Below are 18,980 nucleotides of genomic sequence, written 5' to 3'. Positions count from 1 at the left end.
TGTTGACCAGGATGGTCTCGATCTCTTGACCTCATGATCCACCCGCCTCGGCCTCCAAAAGTGCTGGGATTACAGGCTTGAGCCACCGCGCCCGGCCATGTTTGAATATTATACCTGAGCAGTGTAGTTATACCTGATCAGTAAATTTTCAAATATATAACTTTCAAAGCTTTCTATATGTTTTTTTGAGTAGTTTATACATTGTATGAGGTGATATTAATTAATTTTATTGTTAATAATGTGGATTTCTGACTTTGAAAATGTTTCTTTTTACAATTGAAATGGTAATATGACAAAAAGTCACTTATAATATCTTGAACGATAACTGGGAGACACTGTGAGTTAGAGACACTATGAGTTAATTCTGAGTAAGACTGAAATAAATTGCATTTCATAATAAAAAGATGTTTGGTATAAAGGTGCTAAAATGCTGATGATATTTTGATGCACAATGAACATTATATTTGAATTAAAGGGTGGAAGAATTATTAATTAAACACCTAATGTATTTAATCAGAGAAGTTTTAATTCAAGGGTAGAAAATTAGCATAAATTTATGATTGACTGCCTAAATAGTAAAGGTACAATTGCCACTTGAACTGACTGAAGATGATATTCTCTGTTCAACTTCTTTTGCAAGATTAGTAACCAAAGTATCAATCAAAACATGCCAGAATTCAGAACCCAGTGAAAATTCACACCACTAAAAATCGACACTCAGTAGTCAATGTAGCAGTAGTAGAGAGGCTTAACAGTTCTATAATGTTGACTGTGTGCCAGGCTAAGAGGTTCACGTACAGTTACCCATTCAATCATCATACCAAATCTATGAAATTTGTATTATCTCCATTTTACACATGAGGAAACTCAGGCACTTGGTCCAAGGTCATAGAGACAATAAATGGTACAGGCTTAGTGATCTCCAAAGTCTGTGTTTATAAGCATCATGCTGTAGAGAGTCAAGAAAGGAAGCTACAACATAAGAAAAACAGCTTAAATGAACAACTCAAGAGGGACATTTGTGAAGAGCTTAATATGTTCAAGAAGACGTTAGGATATTTTGGCCTTCTGTTTCAAGTTAATCTGAGGGATTCGACTATGCTTAGATTAACCATTTATAGTAAGCCCAAGAGCTGTTAAAATATTTTTGATATTAAGGATGATTGTGTTGAGATGCTTGAGTGTATGGTACTACAGCAGCTAATACATTGCTTACTATGCATAATGTGTCTACTGGCACTTGAAAATGGTATTTCAAAATTTCACTTTTTTCAGATGATATATTCATATGAAAAAAATTTGAAGTACACGATGAAAAGTCTTCCTAACATCTATCTACCCAGTTCCCCCATCATTATTTTATGATTTTCTAATATATGTCTCCAGAGGGATACATTTTTGGGGGGAGTTGCTTCATATGGCAAATATAGATAAATATTTCTATTTTACTCTTTTTAATAAGCATAGCATATTCATTATTCTCCATAAAGATCTTGGAGATATTTTCACATCAGTAATACATATCATTTTTATTTTTTAAAATACAGGTTCATAGTATTCCATTATATGAAAGTACTATTATTTATTTAACCTGTGGCTAATTCATGGGCAGGAGGATTATTTCCAATGTTTTGCAGCTATTAAAAATCATGTTACATGAATAGTTTTGGACATGCATCATTCTGTACCCATGCACAAATATCACAGGATAAACTTCAAACATCAGAATTGAAGGTCAAAGGGTATTAGCATTTGTAATTTTGACGACTATTGCCAATTGCCTTCCATGTAGTTTCTAGCAATTTGCATTATCACTAGCAGTGTATGAGTGCCTGCTGATTTATAACCAAGCTTGTTAATTAAATTTTTGGGGTTTTGCCAATCTGATTAGAAAAAGAAATGGTATCAGTGTAATTTAATTTGCATTTATCTGAGTGAGGTTTAGTATCTTTTCACTTGGTTAAGAGCCACTTACATTTTCCTTTTTGTGGATTATCTTTTTATATTATTTACTCAATTTTTTATTTGATTGTTGATCTTTTTCTTATCATGTTCTACATGATAGCTAGGTGTTAGATAACAAATCCTTTGTCTGTAATGAATTGCAAAAATTTCACCAGTTTTGTCATTTATCTTTGTATTTTGTTTTAACTTTGCTATAGTGTTTTATGGCATGCAGGGTTGTTATGGCTTCTGGATTTGGAGCCATAGCTATAGCAATTCATTTAAAAATTATAAAGGAATTTTCCATGTTTTCATTGTCACATGTGTGATTTCATTACTTATTTTTAAAATATTTCCTCCATTTGTTACTTATCCTGATATATGGTATGAAGTGTAGTATCCCAACACCATTTTTTGAATTTTCCCTTACTGTTTTGTTCAAGTACTAAACTCCTGATTGTATTTGGTCATACAGGTACTTTTGAAAATCCTATTATGTTGCATTTCTTCATTTATTTATGCATTGACACAGCATTGTTTTAATTATTGAGGTTTTAGAATGTGTTTTGATATATTGTGGGGCTTGTCTTCACTCATTGCTCTGCTTTTACTAAATTTTTTCTGTTTTTTCTTTATTTTATTTGTTTATGAACTGTAGAATTAGTTTATCTACTTGGAAGAAAACCCATTAATATTTTTTAAAAATTATATTACATTTCAAAATTAATTGGAAATATATGACATCTTTTTAAGATGTTGAATTTTTCTACCCAAGAGGATGTCTATAATAAATAATTCAATAAAAGTATCAAATACAAAACTGATATATAGATATTAATTATATATTACATATAGATACAAATATACTATATAAAATGTGTATTTTATATATGTATATAAAAACCATTTATTGAACAAGGAGTCCTTTCCCCTCACTTTTTTTTTTTTTTTTTTTTGGCTTTATGGAAGATCAGATGACTGTAGGTGTGTAGCTTTATGTCCTTAGTTTATATTCCCACTAGCAGTGTAGCAGTGTTCCCTGATTGCCACATCCATGACAACATCTACTGTTTTCTGATTTTTTTTATTATGGGCATTCTTGCAGGAGTAAGGTGGTATTGCATTGTGGTTTTGATTTGCATTTCCCTGATCATTAGTGACGGTGAGTATTTTTTTTACGTTTGTTGGCCATTTGTATATCTTTTTTTGAAAATTGTCTATTCATGTCCTTAGCCCACTTTTTGGTGGGATTGCTTTGTTTTTCTTACTGATTTGAGTTCATTGTAGATTCTGGATATTAGTTCTTTGTCAGATATATAGATTGTGAAGATTTGCTCCTACTCTGTGGGTTGTCTGTTTACTCTGCTGACTGTTCTTTTTGCTGTACAAAAGCACTTTAGTTTAATTGGGTCCGGGCTGTTTATCTTTGTTTTTATTGCATTTGCTTTTGGGTTCTAGGTCATGAAATTGTTGACTAAGCCAATGTCTAGAAGGGGTTTTCCAATGTTATCTTCTAGAATGTTTATAGTTTCAAGTCTTAGGTTTAAGTCCTTAATCCATCTTGAGTTGATTTTTATATGAGGTGAGAGATGAGAATCCATTTTCTTTCTTTTACATATGGCTAGCCAATTATCCCAGACCATTTGTTGAAAGGGTGTCCTTTCCCCACTTTATGTTTTTGTTTCCTTAGTCAAAGGACCATTGGCTGTAAGAATTCAGGTTTATTTCTGGGTTCTCTGTTTTGTTCCATTTTCTATATGCCTATTTTTATACCAGTATCATGCTGTTTTGGTGACTATGGCCTTATAGTACAGTTTGAAATCAGGTAGTATGATGCCTCCAGATTTGTTCTTTTTGCCTAGTCTTGCATTGGCTATACAGGCTCTTTTTTGGTTCCATATGAATTTTAGAATTGTTTTCTCTAACTCTGTGAAGAATTACAGTGGTATTTTGATAGGGATTGCATGGAGTTTGTAGATTGCTTTTGGCAGTATGGTCATTTTCACAATATTGATTCTACCCATCCATGAGCATGGGATATATTTCCATTTGTTTGTGTCATTTATAATTTCTTTCAGCAGTGTTATGTTGTTTTCCTTGTAGAGGTCTTTCTAGTCCTTTGTTAGGTATATTTATTTCTCTTGTCTGACTGTTCTGGCTAGGAATTCCAGTACAATGTTGATGAGAAGTGGTGAGAGTAGGCATCCTTTTCTTGTTCCAGTTCTCAGAGGGAATACTTTTAACTTTTCCCCATTCAGTATTATGTTGGCTGTGGGTTTTCATAGAGGGATTTTATTACATTAAGATATGTTCTTTAATGCTGATTTTGCTGAGGGTTTTAGTCATAAAGTGATGCTGTATTTCATCAAATGGGTTTTCTTCATCTATTGAAATGGTCATGTGATTTTTGTATTTAATTCTGTTTATGTGGTGTATCACATTTATTGACTTGTGTATATTAAACCATCCCTGCATCCCTGGTATGAAACCCACTTGATCATGGTGGATTAGCTTTTTGATGTTGTTGAATTCAGTTAGCTAGTATTTTGTTAAGGATTTTAGTATCTATGTTCATCAAGGATATTGGTTTGTAATTTTTTTTTTTTTGGTTGTGTCCTTTCCTGGTTTTGGTATTTGGGTGATGCTGGCTTCATAGAATGAATTAGGGAAGGTTCATTCTTTCTCTGTCTTGTGGAATAGTGTCAAAAGAATTGGTACCAATTCTACTTTGAATGTCTGGTCGTATTCTGCTGTGAATCAATCTGGTCCTGGACTTATTTTTGTCAGTAATTTATTAATTACTGTTTTAATCTCACTGCTTGTTATTGGTCTGCTTAGGGTATCTAATTATTCCTTATTTAAGCCATGAGGGTTGTATTTCTCCAGGAATTTATCCATGTCTTGTAGGTTTTCTAGTTTATGTGTGTAAAGGTGTTCAAAGTAGCCTTGAACAATCTTTTGCATTTCAGTAGTGTCAGTTGTAATATCTCCTGTTTCATTTCTCAGTGAGGTTATTTGGATTTTCTTTATTTTCTTGGTTAATTTTGCTAATGGTCTATCAATTTTATTTTTATTTTCAAGGAACCAGCTTTCTGTTTCATTTATCTTCTGCATTTTTGTTGTTGTTGTTTCAATTTCATTTAGTTCTGCTCTGATCTTCATTATTTATTTTCTTCTGCTGAGTTTGGGTTTGGTTTGTTCTTGTTTCTCTAGTTCCTTGAGGTGTGACCTTGGATTGTCTGTGTGTGCTCTTTCACACTTTGATGTAGGCATTTAGAGCTGTAAACTACTCACAGCACAGCCATAGCTGTATTCCAGAGATTTTGATAGATTGTGTCATTATTGTCATTCAGTTCAAAGAATTTTTAAATTTCCATCTTGATTTTGTTTTTGACCCAATGCTCATTCAGGAGCAGTTTATTTAATTTCCATGTATTTGTGTAGTGTTAATGGTTCCTTTTGGAGTTGATTCTCAGTTTTATTCCACAGTAGTCTGAGAGAGTGCTTGTTATAATTTTAATTTTCTTAAATTTATTGAGGCTCGTTTTATCATCTATTATACGGCCTATATTGGAGAAAGTTACCTGCGCTATTGAATAGAATGTGTATTCTGTAGTTGCTGGATGAAATGTTCTGTGTATATCTGTTAAGTCCATTTGTTCCAAGGTATAGTTTAAATCCATTGTTTCTTTGTTGACTTTCTGTCTTGATGACCTGTGTACTGCTGTCAGTAGAGTATTGAAGTCCCCCACTATTACTGTGTTGCTGTCTACTCTCATTTATTAGGTCTATTAATGATTGTTTTATAACTCTGGTAGCTCCAATGTTAGGTGCATATATGTTTACGGTTGTGACAGTTTTCTATTGGACAAGGCTTTTTGCCATTTTATAATGTTCCTCTTTGTCTCTTTTAACCACTGTTGCTTTAAAGTTTGTTTTGTCTGATATAAGAATAGTGAACCTGCTTGCTTTTGGTGTCCATTTGCATGAAATGCCTTTTTCCATCTCTTTAAGTTTATATGAGTTCTTATGTGTTAGATGAGTCTCCTGAATGCAGCAGATAGTCGGTTGGTAAGTTCTTATCCATTCTGCTTTATTATATCTTTTAAGTGGAGCATTTAGGCCGTTTACATTCAATGATAGTATTAAAATATGAAGTACCATTGCATTCGTCATGCTTTTTGTTGTCTGTGTATTGTTTTGTTTTGTTTTTCTGTTTTAGCTTTTTAACTTGCAGTTTTGTCTTATAGGCCCTGTGTGATTTATGCTTTAGAGATTATTTTTGATGTGTTTCCAGGGTTTGTTTCAAGATTTAGAGCTCTTTTTAGCTGTTCTTGTAGAGGTGGTTTGGTAATGGGGAATTCTCTCAGCATGTGTATGTCTGAAAAAGATGGTATCTTTCCTTCATATATGATGCTTAGTTTCGCTGGATACAAAAGTTTGGCTGATAATTGTTTTTGTTTTAGGAGGCTGAACATAGGGCCGAAATCCTTTCTACCTTGTAGGGTTTCTGCTGAGAAATCTGCTGTTAATCTGATAGGTTTTCCTTTATAGGAAAACTGATAGGTTAACTGGTGCTTCTGTCTCACAGGTGTTAAGATTCTTTCCTTTGCCTTAATTTGGATAACATGATGAAAATGTGCTTCGGAGAAGAACTTTTGTGATGAATTCCCAGGTAATCTTAGTGCTTCTTGTATTTTCATGTCTAGGACTCTAGCCAAGCTGGGGAAGTTTTCCTTGATTATTCCCCCTAATATGTTTTTTAGAACAAGGTTTTAGAACTGTCTTTTCCCTTAGAAACACCAATTATTCTTAGATTTGGTCGTCTAACAAAATCCCAGACTTCTTGGAGGCTGTGTTCATATTTTCTTATTCTTTTTTCTTTGTCTTTGTTGGACTGGGTTAATTCAAAGGCCTTGTCATTGAGCTTTGACTTGTTCAATTCTATTGCTTAGATTTTCCAGATTATTTTGCATTTCTAAATGTGCGTTCAAAGTTTCCTGAATATTTGATTATTTTTTTCTTTAAGCTATATATTTCCTTGAATATTTTTCCTTTTACTTTTTGTATCATATTTTGGATTTTTCTGCATTGAACTTTGCATTTTTCTGATTCCTTCCTGATTAGCTTAATAACTAACCTCTTGAATTCTTTTTCAGGTAAATCAGGGATTTCTTCTTGGTTTGTATCCATTACTGGTGATTCTTGAGGGGTGTTGATGAGCCTCGTTTCGTCATATTACCAGGGTTGGTTTTCTGGTTCCTTCTCTTTTGGGTAGACTCCATCTGAGGGAAGGTTTAGGGCTGAAGGATGTTGTTCAGATTTTTTTGTCCCATAGGGTGTTTTCTTGATGTAGTATTCTCCCCCTTTTCCTGTGGATGTAGCTTCCTGTGAGCTGAAGCACAATGATTGTTGTCTCTCTTCTGAGTCCAGTCACCCAGCAAGCCTACCTGGCTCTGGGCTGGTACTAGGAGTTGTCTGCACAGAGTCCTGTAATGTGAACCATCTATTAGTCTCTCAGTCATGGATACCAGCATCTGTTCTGGTGAGGTGGCAGAGGGTGCAATGGGCTCTGTGGGGGTCCTTAGCTTTGGTGGTTTAATGCTCTTATGCCAATGGCCTCCTGCCAGGAGGTGGCACTTTCCAGAAAGCATCAGTTGTAGTAGTATGGAGTGGGACCAGCAGTGGGCAGGATCCTAGAACTCCCAAGATTATATGTTCTTTGTCTCCTGCTACTAGGGTAGTAGGGTTAGGATTATCAAGTGGGGACAGGGCTAGGTGTGTCTGAGCTGAGAGTCTCCTTGGGCAGGTCTTGCTGCTGTGGCTGTTGTAGGGGGTGGGGGTGAGAGTCCCAGGTCACTGGAATTGTGTACCTAGGAGGAGTATGGCTGCCTTTGCTGAGTCATGCAGGTTGTCAGGTAAGTGGGGGAAAGATGGCATTTACAGGCCTCACTGAGGTCCCATGCAAACTGAAGGGCCAGTCTCACTCCCACCATAACCCCCAGCAACAGCCCAGAGTCTATTTCCAGGTGGAGGGTGAGTCAGGCTTGAAAACTTGTCCTAAGCTTTCCACCTCCCAGCTGCAAAAGAAAAGGGCTTCAGTTCTTCCTCTGCCTGTGAAGTCTGCAAGCTGGATTCCTGCCCTCCCCTCTTCTGGCCAGCGGCTTCTAGTCCCATTCAAATGGTTACAAAGTTCAGCTAGAGAATTCCTTCTCCCTGTTCAATTTTACCCCCTTCTCCTCTGGCCACATCCCTGACAAATCCCTCTGGTGCCAGGTAGGAATGGGCTGCTTGGGGATCCAGTGAGCTCCCATGGCCTTTCTGCTGCTTTCTCTACCCATGTATTTTGCTCAGCTTAGCTCTCTAATGTCTAGTATAGTTTAAGGTCAGGTAATGTGATACCTCCGGCTTTGTTCTTTTTGCTTTGCTATTTGGGCTTTTTTTGTTCTTGTTTCATATGAATTTTAGAATTGTTTTTTCAAATTCATGAAAAATGACGTTGGTAGTTAAATGAAAAAAACATCCCATGCTCATAGACTCAAGTATTAATATCATTAAAGTGACCATACTGCCCAAAGTAATTTACAGATTTAACATTGACATATTATTGTTAACTGTAGTCATCCTACATCTTAAATGGTATAGAACACTAGATTTTATTTCACCTATCTAGCTGTAATTCTGTTTTCTTTTTAAAAATCTCTCTCCATCTCTCCTTTACCCCCACCCTTCTCATCCTCTAGTATCCTCTGTTCTACTTTTTACTTCTATGAAATCAGTTTGTAAGCTTCCACATACGAGTGACAATATATGGTGTTTAACTTTCTGTTCCTGGCTTATTTCACTTAACATAATGTCCTCCAGTTCCATCAAGTTACCACAAATGACTGGATTTTACTTTTTAATTTTTATTTTATTGTTTGTTTTATCAGAAAGTTCATTTAATTTTGTCAAATGTCTTTTCAGGATCTGTAGAGGTGACCATGTGATTTTTATCCTTCAATCTATCAATGTGGTAATATGTATTATATATTACGTATAATACTAATATTAAACTGTTCTTGCATTTCTGTTATGGTGAGTTATATTCCTTTAGTGTGTTGATGGATTATATTGGCTAATATTTTATTTAGAATTTTTCATTGATATTCATAAGTGAGATTGGTCTGTGATTTCTTATTTGCCACCCTTGTAATCCTTGAAGCTACTAGTATAAATACTTTATGTGCATCATAAAAGGAATATGGACAGTTTTCTTTTTCTCTGCTCTGGAAGTGTTTAAGTAACAGTTAAATTGTTTGGTTTTAAAGATTTTGGGGGCCGGAGGCTGTAGCTCACTCCTGTAATCCCAGCACTTTGGGAAGCCAAGGCAGATGGATCACCTGAGGTCATGAGTTAGAGACCAGCCTGACCAACAAGGTGAAACCCTGTCTCTACTAAAAATACAAAAATGTACCAGGCTCGGTGGCAGGTGCCTGTATTCCCAGCTACTTGGGAGGCTCAGATGGGAGAATTGCTTGAACCAGGAGGTGAAGGTTGCAGTGGGCCAAGATCACACCACTGCATTCCAGCCTGGGCAATGAAGCAAGACTTCATCTCAAAAAAAAGAAAAAAAAAAAAGAAGTTTGGTAGAATTCCTCTGGAAATCATCTGAACTCGATAGTTTTTGAAGCATTATATTTATTTGATCAAACTTAATCATCTTCTCTGAACCAAGTAAATTTTTTTTTTCTAGAAAATTATCAATTTTAGACAGATTTCAAAATTTACTTTCATGGGGTTGAACAGGTAGTCTGTTACTATTCTTTAATTTCATCTTTCTATGGTTAATTTTTGCATTTCCTTTTGTATTAATATTTTGCGTACTCACATTATGTCCCATTTTTTATTAGGTTAGATAGTGACTCATTTATTTTATTGTTTACTTTTTACTTGGGAATTAATTTATTTTTTTCCACTGTTTTCTTTGTTCTAACTTATTGAAATCTACTTTTATCTTTATCTTGTTTTGGTCTGTTTGTTTTGTCTTGTGATTCTTATTCTAATTTTCCTCTGAGTATAATTTTATCTTTCATGGTTTCTGAGATGTAGTATTTCACTATTGCTAGTCTTTAGAAATTTTTCAAATTTTCTCTGTAATCCTTTTGATCCAACAGTTGTTCAAAAGATTTTTTTTTAATTCCTAAACTTAAGTGTCTTTTAGCTTTCTGAAAATTTCTTTATTATACTATGATAAAAGAATTTCAACTACATTATTTTTACTCTTTGAAATTTATTGAGCTTTTCTGTGGTCAAATATATCATCTATTCTTATGAACTTTCACAGGCATTTGAAGAGAAGATACATTATTTTATCAGGATAAAATATACAAATTAATCAATTTTGACTTATTAACTATTTTATTTTTCTATGAATCTACTTAGTTTTTTCCATTTGGTCTTTCATAACTCAAGATATGTGAATTAGAATATCCTACAACTAGTGTGCTTTTGTGTGTTTCTTCTTGTGTGTTCTATAATTTCTGCTTTATATATGTTGCTGTCATATTATTTGATATGTAGTCATAACTGCTCCTATCTTTATTGAAAATTATACTAATTATAAAGACCTATCTGTTATTTAATTCAATGCTTTTTAGCCTAAATTGCTCCTTTTTTTTCATCAAGATTGTGACCTCTGATTGATTTTTCTCTGCTTTGCCTAATATACCCATGGCTATATTTTAATTTTCAACTGTTTATGATCACTTTGTTTTAGGTGTGTTTTCACATAGAGTTATGATTTGCTTTTTATTCCAATTTGAAAAAGAATTTCCTTAATAGATGAGTTAAGCCTATTTATACTCATTAATATAATAGATTCATTTTCTCTTAGGTCTGTCTTAATATTTTATATTACTGTTTTTATAATTTTTAAAGAAAGTCTTTTGCTAAGTAATTTGCTTTTATTTTCATGTATTTGTGATACCTAAGAAAGTCGTTACTTTTGTTTTAGCAGTTGCCTTTATTTAATAGCCTTAGACTTTTTATTTCTTTTGGCAATACTTGTTTCAAAAGTGAATAAAAGTAAAAGGTGAAATTAGTGTGCATAGTTTTTCTCACCCTACTACATCTACCATCCAATTATATTCAATGTCGTGGTTTTTCTTGGTGTTTCTCTAACACAGATATAGTTAGATTTTTTTATTGCTTGACTTTTTAGATTTCAGTTATATCCTTCATGCCCAGATGTTAGAGATGAGGTAATTAGAGGAAGCCTTCTAACTCATCATTTTTTAATCTTTTCCTTCCCAGATCAGAGACAAGTGAAAGTCTAAAATATTTTTCTAATTAAAAACATGAGGTCATACAACATAGCAAAATGTATGCTATTTTAAAGCTTTCAACTGAATGTTTCAGAAACAACTTAACACCAATATTTATTTTTAAATAGCTGTATTCTTATACTGCTTGGCCTTTGCATCATTAAAATTTTAATTGAAAAATCTGAGTACCATACTTCAACCCATTGATAATTGATCTGGGCTCTGCCAGAGCAAGTAGCTAGGCCATTAACCAGTAAGACCCTGCCATGTAGACCACATGGCCTCAAGTTCTCTTTTAAATTAACATCTCAAATGGGAGGTAGTGATATGAGGTAATGATTGAAAGCTTTTGTTTGCAATCATTTGTAATTATTAATGGCTCCTAACCATGCTCATTAACTCATTCTCTTAACCCTGACAATTGCTGTCTTTGATCATGTTCTACTCCATTACCTATGTTATTATTTCTGTACCTTGACAAATATCTATCTTCTGTGTGTCAACGCTATGTAGTAGTTGTGGGTAGATAGATAATTTTATCTTTTTTTTTGTGGAGGTATTATTTGGTATGTGGGCTATATTCATTTTTGGAGAATATATAGGATCATGTCATTAGAGAGTTAAAGAATATATACTTCAAATAAATCCAGCAACTTTTTCGTTAGTGCTTTGCTGAGTCTGATATCCACTGTATTTAGTATAATAATTTGTAGATTTTTTAATTCCAAGTGATAACTTTAAGATAATTTTAGTGGTTGGGGGACCTTGAATTTCTTGTGCCAGGACAGTTACACATGAAGTAATGAGTTTGGGAGGAATAGCATGATTTTGATAATGATGAGAGAGAAAAAAACAAAATCAAAAATTATTTTTTACAAATGCCAAGCCACATTGATAGAGAGTATCAAGGTATTCTCCATAGCTGTTCTTTCTGTCATTAATTATTTATTCAGTAATTATTTATTGAACAACTATAGTAGGCCAGACACTGTGCATGGCCCCGGGGATACCACGGTGAGCCATACGGACATGTATTATCCCCTAATGGATTTTTAGTCTACAAACACACAAGCGAGAATTATCATTGCAGTAAGGGTTTTGAAGAAATAACATTCTAGAAGTGTATAGCAAAGATAATTGTGCTGCAATTGGAAGGATTCTTGAAAGAATGGAGAAGCCAAAATAGAAGTCAAGTAATCTAGGCATAGAGAATGGAAATCAAGATGAGGAAGGGCCTGATGATAGAAGGAAATTAGTGGTACTATATTCTGCTGGGATGCCATGATGAGGGTTTTGGTGTTTATTCAAAGGGCAAGACCAGCTACATTAATTGGTGAGGCCCAGTACAAAATAAAAATGTGGGGATGCTTTTTAAAAACATATTAAGAATTTCAAGACAGTGGCAGCTAAGCGTTAAATCAATGGCAAGAAGCACCCTGTCTTGTGTGACTGTGCAGATCAGAAGTGGATACAGTTGGCCCTGCCTATGGGCAATCAGAAGCCAAAGAGAAGGTTTAGGTAGAGAATACAGATGATTGAATTGGCATTTGAAAAACATAAATTCCTCAGATTCCTCAATTGCTCTCCCAAGGCATGTATAGTTAGTGAGTAAAGGCAAAGAGTATTAGTATTTCCCAGATTGAGAGTTAAATATTGCTATTAGTTTTCTAGTCATGTGCCTAGATACACAGGCATCTGGAATCCAGCCTTTTAATTAACTTGCAGAGGCAGTAAAATGGTGAAATCTGAGTTTTTTGCTTAATATTTTCCTAGGTTAACCAATATTTTAATACACTTGAACGATTTCACCCTGTAATCATTTAACAACATACACTTCAACTAACAGACAGGAATAGTGCTTAAAAATTGTGCTTCTGACTCAGAACCAGCTAAAGTTCTGTGACAAAGGAATTAAGAATTCAGAAACATGAAAAAGAAAATAATATGAGTAGCACAAGAAGGAATAACTTCCTCCTAATCCTTGCTTGTTGTAATAATTTGCATATTGTGCTAGGAAAGATGTGTTTTGTTATTTTAAGATAATAGGTTATATTTAATATGTACCCTATAATCTAAATGTATTGAGAATCAAATCTTTTGTCACTCATCACTGCTGAAACAAATCTTGAATATTCTATGATGTAAGTAATAAAGAAAACAAAAAAATTCTCAACTTCTCAACTATTTTAGTTTTTGCAACAATAGTCCTAAATTCTAATGTGTGCAAACGTATTTCAAAACACCTTTCAAAGAAATAATATTAGAATAAAAATAAAAAGATTTGACAGTGGTCTGCAATTTAATTTCTTGAAACACAGAGAAACAATTTTCCTGAGAGACTTTAATGACAGAATGGAGGTCAACCTTTCATCAAAGTCCCACACCTCTAGAATTCTACATCCTCATGTTTTATTTTTCCAATGTCTGAATTATTCAACTTTATACTATGGAAATGTTTAGAAAAGAGTATTAAAGCCTTACTCTTAAAAATAAATTTTAATTCAAAAAGTGAAAAAAAATTAGTTGTGATTTCTTTTTGTCCAATCATATTGAAAATCACTGCACATAGTATAATGACAGATTTACTTGCCTAGGTACACAAGTGATGATTCTTCAATTGTTTGTTGCACAGCCTCAGAGAGGAAAAAGCTAAGTACACAATCACTCTGAAAAACAAAACAAAACATAGTATTTCTTCATTTCTTATATTTGTCACACCTATTCATTATTACATAAAATTGCCATATATATAATTTAAAAATAGATACCTATTATAGATTCTACAAATAGCAAGTATATTAGCAAGGTTTATTAAGTCAATGCTATAATTTTACCATTAAGTTAAACTAAACTTTTGTGTGATTAGAGGTCAGATTACTTTCTGTTTCTTCAAGAGGCTCAGGTGTGCTCTGCTCTTGGAGCTCATCGTAAATGTCACGTTCTTGAATTTTACAAATATGCATGTATTTCACATCTCAATCTTCTAAAACAAGGTGTATCCTTGGATGCTCTTTCTGAGAAAAATTACTCTGAGTGGGACACAGATGCTCACTTAGTGAGTAACCATTGCTACTCAAGGTTCAATTCTAGGAATACTCACTGAGTACTGCCTACACTCACAGCACTGATAATTGTCAGGGGATATTCTGATACAGAAAGATGCATATGGTGTTCTCTCTCTATAGACCACGGTTAAGTGGAGAAAACATTATATTTCTCTAATAAAAATTCCAGTTATATTTAATTTTACTATGTACAGAGAAGCATGTTTCTCTTTTAAATAGGGATAATCAGAAACAAATTGACATTTAACCTGATCGCCAAATCAATGGCTAACTGGTAAGTCTGAGAACAGCTTTTCTTTCGTAAAACTGACATACATTTTGTTGTAAGCTACCATATGACCAAAGTAGCCCTCTCCATGAGACCTTACATTATTACCTAAAGGGCACCAAAGAATAATTATTTCCTTGGACTACCTTTCATAGGCTAATACCACAGTAGCTGTCAAAGCTGCCTGACAGTCTCCCTGTTCTTTTCTCTCACTCTGTCCAGTGGCTCTTTCTACTCTTCCCCAGGAGACTTTAACGTCCAACTCTGACTCCTTCTCTGGCAATGACTATCGCTGCTTCAAAGAAAATAAAAGACAGATGAAAATTCCTAAACTTCCTGCCATATAATCTACAGACACACAGCTTTCCTTCCCCTTACAATGGAAAAACATGTGTCTTTCCATCTGTTTTAGTTGAATTGTGTCCCCCTCCCAAATTCATATCTTAAAGTTCTAATCCCCAGTACTCTAAGACATGATCTTATTTGGAAATAAGGTGATTGCTGATATAATTAGTTAAGATTGTATAATACTGGAGTAGAATGGACTCTTAATCTAATTGACTGGTGTCATTATAAAAAGAGTAAATTTGGACACACTCATAGAAGGAAGATAGGTAAAGGGACATAGGAAGAAGATGGCCATCTACAACCAAGGAGAGAGACCTGGAATAGATTCTTTCCTCATAGCCGTCAGAAGGAACCAACCCTGCAGACATCCTTATTTCAGACTTTCAGCTTCCAGAGCTGTGAAACAATACTATTCTATCGTTTAAGCCACCTCGTTTATAGTATTTCGTTATGGCAGCCCTGGAAAATCATCTAATGCTGAGCCCTTCATCTGTTTCCTGGATTCTATTAATCCTCCTCAAGAACCTTGTAGAAGATTCCCATTTATATTTTAGCCACTTCACCCTCTTTCTTTTTTCCTCATCAACATAAAATATGGTAAATTCTCTCCATTTTAAAAACTAACAAACAAGTGAGTCAAACCACCCAAAGTATACTCACACATAAATCAAATTTTGTCATTAATGCCCCTTGCAAATTGTGTGTTATTTTTCTCTCCCCTGATGCAAACAAACCTATGGGAGGAATTGTCTGCACTCACACTGGTTCCACTTCTTCAATTTCTACTCACTTTATGATAAACTATATTCAGGTTTCTGCCACTGAATGTCCTCTGAAAAAATGCTCTAATTTTCTTCTCTAACAACCCTTCTCTGAAAAAAATACATATATATATATATACGTATTTCAAAACCAGTGGGAATTTCCTTTGTCATGACATAGCTATTTCATTTTTAGTGAATTCTGTCTTGTCTTTGCTTTTGTATTACATGTTCTCCCAAGTGACTGTCTTTCCTTGTCTTGCCATCACTTTTGAGACTTTTTGCAGACTCTTTTTCCTTTTGTTTATGATTTAAGTTTAAGTGTTTCTCACATCTAGGCCCATCTCTCTCATTACTCTAATGTATCCTTTCTGGGTGATATTATGATCTTTGGTAACATGTATAACAATGCATGAGTCTAAATCTTTATTCCAGATTTGTTTCCTAAACCTAAGCCCTCTAACTCAAAATATCTTTTTATTGGCTCACTTGACTCTTCTAAGGACAAATTAAACCACAGAAGTGCACCACTAGATATTTCCTTTCCTCCATCTCAATTTGCTTCTTCTCCTGTGTCCAGGCTCAAAACAGAGTTTACCTACTTGGACTCTCTGTTCTCCTCACCCCAAACATAAAATTAATTGCTAAATCCTGTGTATTGTACTTGCTAAATATCTCACCTATTCATCTTCTCCATCCAGATATACTAACACCATCTAGTTCCAGCATCATCAGTTCTCATCTGTGTTATAGCAGGGGTCCTTAGTGTTTATCTTCCTACCCTTTAATCTAATCCATTCTCTAAACAATTGCCCAGCAGATCTTTCAAAATGAAAATCTAATAATTAACTGCTTAAAACCTGTAGTGATTCTGCATTACTCTTAAGAAACAGACCAACTGTTGAACAAAGCTTGTAAGACTGGTCTTGACTGGGGTCTTGCTCATTTCCCTGTGTTCTTCTCTCATCATTTCTCATCTGGTGCTTAATGCTTACCTATGCTGAATTATGTTTACTTTTTCAAATGTGTCATGCTCTCTCACCTCCTTGTCTTCCTACATTCTCCTTTTTCTTTCTTTTCTACCCCTATCCACCCATTTGCCCAGGGTTTGCCACATTCTCTTTTCTCTACTCTTGTTAATCTTGTCAGTAAAATACAAGCGCAGAGATTGTGACTTTTTCACTTATGCTTAACACAGTGTTTTTCTCTTCAATAAATACTACTTAGCAGAAACAAACTGATGTCTGTCTTCAAATGTAGAATACATCAGCTTGAAATGCAGATATACTTATCTGCGTAGCAGTTTATGCATCATTGTAAATTAGTCACCAGTTTTCATCTATGCATCATTGTAAACTAGTGAGTTGCCAATTTTCATCTCTGTGAATTGATCTCTTGTGAACTTGTTTATAGAAGTCTACTATTAAGAAATAGACTTATTTTCAAGGAGATGGCCTAGTCAAGGTTTTTTTATTTTGAAAGCATAAAATCAAACCTCAGACTGCAGAATCTGTTTAAAGAAATTTGACCTTCTTTGGCCTTTTGACAACCAGTCAATTACTTTTCTTTGGTGACATTTTGACCTCATTACCCAATAGTTATTAAACGTCAATAGTAGGCAAGAAATCTTTCCAATTAGTGTCTGAAATGTCACCACCAGCTAATTATTCCCTTGTGTTTACACTGTCATATCCTTCAAGTCCTCATTTCTAATTCTGGGTGTGGTCGGCTAACACTAAGTTCTTATTGTAACAAGGTTACTTTCTTTCCTGGGAATAAACAAACAAGATCCAGAATCAAGAGAGGGATAAATCAATAAAAGCGATGAAGAAGGTACAAAAAGTAACATTACTAGATCTCAAAATGATCAACTTTTAAATTTTCTAAGGCTTGACTTTGCTTATATGTATGTATCCCATAGTCTTTTAGCACATTGCACCAGCAGATAGTCTGGAGATTTATAGAAATGTCAGTACTGCAATTGCTCTCACTAATAACCTATGCCAGTGTTCTCCACTGGTATTGACCTCCAAACAGTGTTGCTATATTTAGTCATGTAGGTTGGATACTGCACAACTTTAAGGGACCATTTTTACCTAGACTATGATGTATGCAGGAGGGTTCCCCATATGTAGGGTTACCAGATAGAGTAAATAAAAACAGAGAGAGCCCATACAATATTTTGGACTTGCTTTTACTAAAAACATTATTGTTTATGGAAAATTCAAGTTTAACTGGATAACCCGTATTATATCTATCAACCCTAGATTATGAGGTGTTTGGAAAGTGTGTGGCCATACTTTCGGTTGTTTTAAGAACTAGAGGATACAGCTAGAAATTAATGGGCAAGATCACTTATCAGAAGTGTCCTGAAATACCCAGAAGATTCTCACATTGTGAAGAATGTTTCTTTCCTGATTAATTCCTGATGTGGTTGTAGTTTCCAAGGTAAAAAACTCTTGAGTTTAACTACTGTATTCTAGAAATGAGAAAGTTGAATACCAGAGAAAATACATGATTGACTGTTTGGAATAAGTATAATCAAAACCAGGACTGAATGGTTAGTAAGTCCAGACTCACTTACAGAAGTGAAGAGTGCTGATGGGGGACAGGCAGGAGAGAGCAAGAGAAAACTTTGTAGGGAATCTAGAGCACATTCCTCTTCTCGCTTAAAGCTAGTTTGACCTACTTATCAATTTAAAGCAGAAAAGCATTATAATCATGTTTGTTTTAAGGAAGATGAAAATGCAGCATTGTGGAAAAAAGAGAAGACAGCAATAAGCCTTGGAGAATGCCATGAGCAAAATTCCTTATGTGCTAAACACATTGTATTCTCTGAGCATTCTTGTTGCTCTTCCCCTTTAAGTCTCTGAAGTGGTAGCTGTGATCCCTCTCATTTTCTTAATAATCCTGGTCCCAGAGGAAGGTGGGGTAGGCATCCTCTTTGCATTTCCTTTCTCTTCTAACCTCTGCATTTTCTTCATTCTAAAAATGCCCTTCTAGGGCCAGTCGCGGTGGCTCACTCCTGTAATGCCAGCACTTTGGGAGGCCGAGGCGGGTGGATCATGAGGTCAAGAGATCGAGACCATCCTGGTCAACATGGTGAAACCCCGTCTCTATTAAAAATACAAAAAATTAGCTGGGCATGGTGGGGCGTGCCTGTAATCCCAGCTACTCAGGAGGCTGAGGCAGGAGAATTGCCTGAACCCAGGAGGCGGAGGTTGCGGTGAGCCGAGATCACACCATTGCACTCCAGCCTGGGTAACAAGAGCGAAACTCCGTCTCAAAA

At 34.8% G+C, this 18,980-nt stretch overlaps 1 protein-coding gene across 1 annotated transcript in view; it reads right to left on the bottom strand.

Moving 5' to 3' along the window:
* The window catches only part of PIK3C2G (phosphatidylinositol-4-phosphate 3-kinase catalytic subunit type 2 gamma), a 397,969-nt gene that overhangs the window by 45,187 nt on the left and 333,802 nt on the right, over positions 1-18,980 (bottom strand). Inside the window, exon 30 of the mRNA XM_032253772.1 lies at positions 13,840-13,915. Coding sequence (XP_032109663.1) covers positions 13,840-13,915 — 76 coding nt within the window. The remainder of the gene's footprint in view (positions 1-13,839; positions 13,916-18,980) is intronic.

The sequence above is a fragment of the Sapajus apella genome, unplaced genomic scaffold (assembly GCF_009761245.1).
Source record: "Sapajus apella isolate SASKATOON/1434 unplaced genomic scaffold, GSC_monkey_1.0 scaffold84, whole genome shotgun sequence".
Lineage (NCBI taxonomy): Eukaryota > Metazoa > Chordata > Mammalia > Primates > Cebidae > Sapajus > Sapajus apella.
This window is presented reverse-complemented; position numbering and strand designations above follow the sequence as displayed.